Source organism: Corylus avellana, chromosome ca1 (assembly GCF_901000735.1).
Source record: "Corylus avellana chromosome ca1, CavTom2PMs-1.0".
NCBI lineage: Eukaryota > Viridiplantae > Streptophyta > Magnoliopsida > Fagales > Betulaceae > Corylus > Corylus avellana.
Window position 1 is genome coordinate 43,972,263 of NC_081541.1, and position 7,313 is coordinate 43,979,575.

Below are 7,313 nucleotides of genomic sequence, written 5' to 3' on the forward strand. Positions count from 1 at the left end.
GGCCAGGGGGTGGCTGGCTTGGCCAAAATGGGGTGGCCGATCTTTCTCCTCTTTTTTTTTTTTAATATTTTGCTTTAAAACAAAAAATAATAATATTAAAAAGTACACTTTTTGCTGCACATATCAGAATGGTACTGTAGTTAAAATGAAACGGTTCCAACTACAGTACCGTTCCGGGCGATTGGCAAACGGGGCCAATATGACTAGTGTTGGTGTGTTTTCTGACCTGTGGGCTGATTCACAATTGTAAATGTTAATCCCCATGTCCCCCTGTATCCATAGTTTAGGGGTGGTGCTAGCAGGGCCAGGCAGTACGTGTCAGCAAAAGTGTGCTGTTTGTATTCCTCAAGCCAAGGAGTTGATGGGACATTGGTCATGTCTGATTACTGTAGACCGACAGGCGCATTGTGATCGTACCGCTGAATTTTAGATAATTCAAATATAGGCTTTAAATGTGTGATCAATTAATGACAATGCCTTTAGGAACTACGATGACAGATGGGATCTGTGTGGCGATCGTGACAGATGATAGGGTCCGATCTCCTATTGATGGTGTCCCCTTGTTGGCTAAACTCGATTCGGGGGCCAGATCAGTGATCGAGCCTTGAATTAGCGAGTGTTGTCCCCGATCGCGGGTGGGCTTTAACTGGCTGGCTTCTTTGTTAGCAATTTGGGCTGATCATGAAGCTTTACCTTGATTTCTTTTGTTTTCAAACCAGAGTAATATAATCAGACAAACGAAAATGTTTCATGAAGCTTTTAGATATTTTTACCTTTTTAAGAGTAGATATCATTAACTGTTATCTTCATAATATATGGCACCTAGTTGGTAATGTTGGCAACTATGTCACTTGATGCTTGAAAGCTAAGGGAAGAAAAAAAAGATGAAAAAGATTGTTTATCTACTGCTACATCCCTTGAGAGCGAAACTGAAAATTATTCTCATATATATTTCTTTATTTCAAGGAAAAATTACAGTTTACCTCTCTAAAGTTGACACCGTTTTTCAATTCGAACACCAAAGTTTTAATTTTTGCAATCCACTCCCACAAAGTTCCAATTTTTTTCAATTCGACCAATATTATTCCAAAATTCTCATATTGTCCCTAATTTTTATTTTTTTATGTTTATTTTTTATGAAAAATAAATAAATTTGGGCTGCAAAAATGGCCAGATGGCCAAAGGGGTGGCTACGGTCACCCCGAATTTTTTTTATAAAAAATAATAATAAAAAAAAATTAAGGGCAATATGGGAAGTTTTGGATACAATTGGTCAAATTGCAAAAATTTGAAATTTTGGGGGGGTGGATTGCAAAAATTGAAACTTTGGTGTTCGAATTAAAAAACGCTGTCAACTTTGGGGGGGTAAACTGTAATTTTCTTTTATTTCAATTTCCCTAACACAAGCATCATTGAGTTGAAAACCTTACAATTGTTGGACATATACATAATATTTCTCATGATGATCTTCACTGACTTTGCTTGCATCCTTTGTTCAACAGATGCGTTAGGAGTATTATTGGACGTTTGGAAAATATGAAGAAGGTGCTTGTTAGAGTAATTCACAGCAATGTTTTTATTAAATTATTAATAAGATGCATCTTATCAATGTATTTTTATTTAATTATTTCTCTTTCAATTGAAGTAAACTATTTTTGAATACTAAAATCGCTCAGCTATATATGGCCGGTTACCTCCCCTCATCATACTATTATAGTTTAATTGCTAGGATGAGCCAGCCAACTTTTGATTGTACTTCCTTTCTACTTCACTCCTTGTTAGCTTGCGATCTTCTTCATTTAAGAAAAACACATTGGGGCTTTGAATAAACTACTCATGTAATTTGTTAGCTTATCATGTCAACGTTAGAGACTCATCTAAATCTTTGAATCTTGCAAACTGATGGTATTTGCAAATCAACCATTTTTTTTTTTTTTTTTGGGACTTTGGGCTTGATTTCTATCATCCTCATAGAAGGAAATTGGTCACTTATGTCAGTTGCTTTGATATAAAAGACTACATACAAATTATGATCGCTACCCCAACAAGACAATGAGTGTTGGAGGACAAGTATTTTTTACTTTGGGCTTGGCTTTATTTTTATGCCTTAAATTTATTAATTTTGGCAAACAATACCATAATTGTTGTGCACCCCGTTAGATCAGTAGAATAAAATCTAGACCATGGAATGTTTTCTTTTCATTTCACTTGAAATGGACGATCCTATTCCGTCAAGTTTTCTCTGTTTTGTATTTTGGAATCTTTATGACTGTAGGGAGCTTTATTTGAACAGAGCTTGTGAGGGAACAAGATCCTCTCCAATTCATTATGGACTGGAGAATATTCAGTTCATGGCTAGGATTTCATCTCAGAAATCCTATAGCCACAAATGGGACACATATCCCACTAATAAAAATAATAATAAAATATTATTTTAAATTAAAAAAAATTAATAAAATTTTTTTTAAAAAAAAGGGGTGGTGGCCAATCACCCCTCCCCTTTTTTTTTTTTTCCTTAATTTTTTTATTAATTTAAAATAATATTTTATTATTATTTTTATTAGTGGGATATGTGTCCCATTTGTGGCCATAGAATTTCTGAAATGAAATCCTAGTCATGAACTGGATATTCTCCAGTCCATACCATTATGGACTGGAGAGGATCCAGTTCCACTTGCGAGTACTTTTTAATTACTCTTAGCTTTATTCTTTACTGTTTGGGCTAGGGTTAGGCAGATTCCATGTAGGCTTTCGCATAATTACTGCTTAAATTGCTAGGCAAAAAATTGGGGGAGATCCCAAACCATTTGGATAGCAAATTGTGCTTTAAATTGGTCGGTATACAACAGAAATAGTGGTTTTATCTAGCAAGCTTCTTGCTAGAATTTTTTTTTTTATTATTATTATTTTTTTAAAAAAAATCCAGTTTCAAGCTTGTTTGTAGCATTCTATAGCAAGAAGCTGAAAACATCTGAGGGATAAAAAATATTTCAATATTGCTTAAGCCTTTAATGCATCATTCAATATGAGGCACTCTGATGGAATTCAAGCATTATTCCAACCACAACCTGAAACAACAGTGCAGTGCTGACCAAACATTTTGCAGAGTTAAGCATAATATGCAAGGAAAAGAAATATTGAACGAATGTCATAAGCAGCCATAAACCTCAATGAAGCGAGAAAGAAAGGCAGAAATAAATTGATCCACTCAAGATGATTCCATCCAACATGCATGGATTTATTTCACCCTCTTTTAAATTCCTTCATTATCAGGGAACAAGTATGGGTTGATGCCAAGCCTCCAAAATCTAAGGAAGTTTCTTGTTTCTTTCTATTCTCTTCTTTGGCCCTCAAAAGACTTCTAAGATACTTGATGCACCTTGAACTGTTTCAATAACTGTTAAAAGCATAACTTGATCAGCAGCAGATTTACAGAACACTGATAAATGTATGCCTTAATGCAGAAAAAATCCATTCAATGGCAATTACAAGCACCATTCAATAGCAACATGTGAACAAGAGAAAGTCCAAAAAATAGTTGAAATAACCTGTACTGAAGCAACATTCCCTTGTTGACCAAATTGGGCATCTGATCCAAGTGCCAAATGTTGGGCATGCGCAATCTGCAAGCATTATTCCAGCTGTACAACAAAAAGAGGGAAATATCATTGTCAAAAGTAATGATCTCCTTCATTTTAGAATTTGCAACAACATAAACATAACATTGTCAATCATTTAAATGTCTTAGCCACAATGTTTACCCTAAATCTCTGATCCATCATTCCATTTTTTTTTTAAGAAGTAAATGAGATATAATTGAAAAGCGTAAAAGGCGCAACCTAAGTACATATACAAGAGAAACGCCTAGCTAGAGAGAGAAAGAAGGGTAAGAAAGGGCACATTCCATTTGTAGAAACGACCTACTAATACATATCCAGAATCAAGCCATTTGCTTTGTCACTAAAGGTCAGGCCAATTACTACTAATACATATAATAAGGTGGTTTTGTAAGACATGGAAACACATGAAAGCCTGAATGATCCGATGATGCAATCATGTTGAAAATACTTTCAATTTCCTCCAGTTGTAGGCCATAATTTTGAGGCTCATCGACATATGGCTACAAAAATAGCACATATCTTAGATAAATTAACTAACTCAGTGGATAAGTAATAAAAAATCATTTTCTATAAAATTTTTATCTAAAACAGATGAAGTGGTAACTAACTACACGCCATGCTCAATGCAGATTAACTCTTTTTACACGTATATATTTGTCTAATCTACCTCTTTTATACACATGTATGCATATTAATACATGATGGTATATTATCCTCTAGTTACTTATTGATTACACTCATAAGGAATGTTTCTAGATTTAGTATGTTAATTTGCGCCCCTTTGTGCTTTTCAAATGAGATTGAATTACTTATAATAAAAATATATGATAATTTGCTTTTACTTAGAAGAAAAAGAAAAGAAAGAATCACTTTCACTACCTCCATTCTCTTTGTATGGTTAACTTGGCCTGATCCCCCAATGCAAGCATCACTCTCACTACCTTGATTCTCATTGTATCGAGTAAACTCTTCCACAAATTACTAGCTGATTTCACCTGCACTATCATAGGGATTTCCTTTGTCAAAACTCTTTAACTTGGAATGACCCAATCTCCATCTTCCCTCCCTCCAGCATCTGCTGTACATACTACAATATTGCTCTCCTCCTTGATTTCCTCCTCAGCTCCAATTTTTCTGGTACTTCGGCACCCTTGCAAGACAAGGTCCAACATTTTCCTTCTAACAAAATATATTGGGTTAGGCTCAATCAGACACCCTTTGCAATATGCTTCTCTAAGAAAAACTGTTTGCGTATTTCCTTTGGTAGATATGTAAAATATTCCAGGGTGCTTCAAAAGAAGTTCGCGCACATTAGCATCCATGGCAAAATCCCTCTGGAAATGAGCTATGCGTTCAACCTCAACCATCTTCTCCACCGTCAAGCTCAGCAACTCATGAAGAATCCCAACTGTCCTCTTCTCAAACCGCTCAACCCCTCCGCAAGTACGAACCCGAACAACTTCTTTCCTCTCGTACGGCTTCAAATAGGGAAGCCTTTGCCAATTCTTCAACTTATCTCTGAACCCTCCTTCAATCCTAAAACCAGTTGGAAAATTAATAGGAAATGCGTATTTAGTCTCGAACTCACTCAACCACTTTTCTCTATACTCTTTCTCCCTCCACATTTCAACCTTGGCAACTTCCAAATTCTCATCCCTATCAACCAATTCCACTACTTCTAAACCAATTAACCTAAAATTCGCTGAATGCTTTGCAAGAATCGAGTCCCGAAAATCCGCTGGCAAACCCAATTCCCTTCTAATCAACCTCAAAGCATGAACATGAAGAGTGCCATTAACCGACATCATCAAAAGCTTTTTCACACGCAGTACCGCTTCCAATTCCCATTCTTTTACAGCATTCTCTTCCTCCCTAAGTAAAACCCTTATCTTTTGCCGAATCCTACAGCATAAATTCCTCCTAATTGGGTGCATAAACACCTCAAAAATATGTGGGTATTTGCGAATAAATGCGCTGACACCAACGTTTAGACCAACTATGTTCCTCCACCGGGACATCAATTGTACGGAAACGAAAGGACCTCGTTTTCTGTTTGACATCAGCTCGTAGAGATTGAGGATGGTTTTGAGCTTTTTGAGATGGGTAATGAGCTTGTCTAGTTTGGGGTCTCTAACTCTCTCCTCCAAGCGAGTTCGGGCAGAGATTACTGGTTTCTTGAACCTCTTCTGTGTGAAAGAGTTGAATGGGCCAAATGGGAACTTTTGTGGACTTGTGAAAGGCAGAGAAAAATGCTCAACAACAGTAAGCCTGAATCTAACTAAGACCCTCATGATATTTGATTCAGAGAGAATGAGAGAAAAACGAAGGGGGAGTTAGAGAGAGAACCTTTTCGATGCTCGACCACTTCTTCTGGCGGTGTTTGATAGATACTGAGCAGAGTTTCCGAAAACCTCATATACGTTCTGCCTATCAGGGAGAATAGTAAGATAGGATTGCAAACTGCTGACTTCCGTAATTCACACCGTAATTGTAGGACATCGGCGCCAAAGAAAGCGGAGAGGCAGATCGGCGCAAAAGGAAGGGCAGAACACATTCCAGCACAGCTAGTCTTTAGTTTTCCGAATCAAGATTGAAGAAGACGGGCGGGTCGGGTCGATGTCGTCTGTGACTCTGTAAGGGTCAGTTCGGTCGGGTAATGCCCAGCCCACTTTGCTGAGCGTGAGAGACTACTGGACTCAAAGCCCAGACATGCTGTGGTTGCTTCCACAAATGCTATTGGATCCGGACGGTTGGGATTAAAACAAAAAAAAAAAAAAAAAAAACCACCGGTTGAGATTTATGATGTGGGTCTTTTGCTTTTATCTCCGAGGCTCTTGATCATTTCTTGGGTTTCTTTCTAGGAGATTGGGAATTTTGTTCTTTATTGAGTCGGTATGTGTATTAATTTTGGAATTTGAATTGATATTAATTGAAATTTAGTGAGAGTTTTTGAAGGAGAGGGCTTCTCCCCATAATGTACCTGTTAAGTCATGATTAGTTCAGCTTTTATAGATATAGATCAGATGTGTTTTGACGTAATAAAATTGAGTCTATACTCTCCTTGATTGGCTTCCCCTGCAAAGTGTTCATTTAGATGTTAGGGATAGATATTTTATTATTTGGTGTTTATAGATTAGTTTGTAAATATTGCTCTTTGTTGTATCTGTTTCTTTTTGGCTGAAACTTATCAGATTCATAATAATGTTTGCTATCCAATATTTCGGACATAATTTTCTATTAAATTTAATTGGAGAAACTTTTTCAAACTCCGTCTATAAAACTGCTAAACCATGAAAATACAGCTCCAATATAGGCACTTATCAAGTTTGAGAAACTCCGTCAAATTTAATTTTCTCTCAAATTTAATCGGAGGAACTTCCTCCATAATATAGGCACTTATCAAGTTTCTTATTGTGTTGGCCAGCTTTCTTCTTATCGGCAAGAGATTATTATTGAGAAAGAAAAGCTTGAGGTTGAGCAAATGACATGATTATTTCACTTAAATAAATACATTCTCATGGTAAGACTATTTAGTCCGATTTTCATTTTTTATGATTACACATTTTACAGTTGAACAAGTTTTTTGAGCACAATCAAACACCAAAAAATACTAAAGATATTCTTTTTAAAAAACAAAAAGAATCTTGGGTGCAAACAATCCCTTGGCTTGGGGGCACACCCCCCCTCCCGGGG

General features: G+C 36.5%; 2 protein-coding genes across 2 annotated transcripts in view; one reads left to right on the plus strand and one right to left on the minus strand.

Annotated features, from left to right (window-relative positions):
* Positions 1 to 1,857, plus strand: part of LOC132167068 (F-box/kelch-repeat protein At3g06240-like) — a 4,395-nt gene extending 2,538 nt beyond the window's left edge. Inside the window, exon 2 of the mRNA XM_059577961.1 lies at positions 1,503 to 1,857. The gene's annotated coding sequence lies outside the window, so the exon portion shown is untranslated. The remainder of the gene's footprint in view (positions 1 to 1,502) is intronic.
* Positions 1,858 to 3,039: 1,182 nt separating this feature from the next.
* Positions 3,040 to 6,196, minus strand: LOC132187403 (protein ROOT PRIMORDIUM DEFECTIVE 1). The gene is made up of 3 exons (XM_059601706.1): positions 4,500 to 6,196; positions 3,549 to 3,641; positions 3,040 to 3,397 (listed from the first exon to the last, which is right to left on the minus strand). The coding sequence occupies exon 1, from the start codon at positions 5,909 to 5,911 to the stop codon at positions 4,652 to 4,654; it is 1,260 nt and encodes a 419-aa protein (XP_059457689.1). The 5' UTR covers positions 5,912 to 6,196; the 3' UTR covers positions 3,040 to 3,397; positions 3,549 to 3,641; positions 4,500 to 4,651.
* Between the last annotated feature and the right edge of the window lie 1,117 nt (positions 6,197 to 7,313).

What these genes read in the sequence shown, in the direction of transcription:
- LOC132187403 (XM_059601706.1), bottom strand. Translation starts at nt 5,911, where the DNA reads ATGAGGGTCTTAGTTAGATTCAGGCTTACTGTTGTTGAGCATTTTTCT.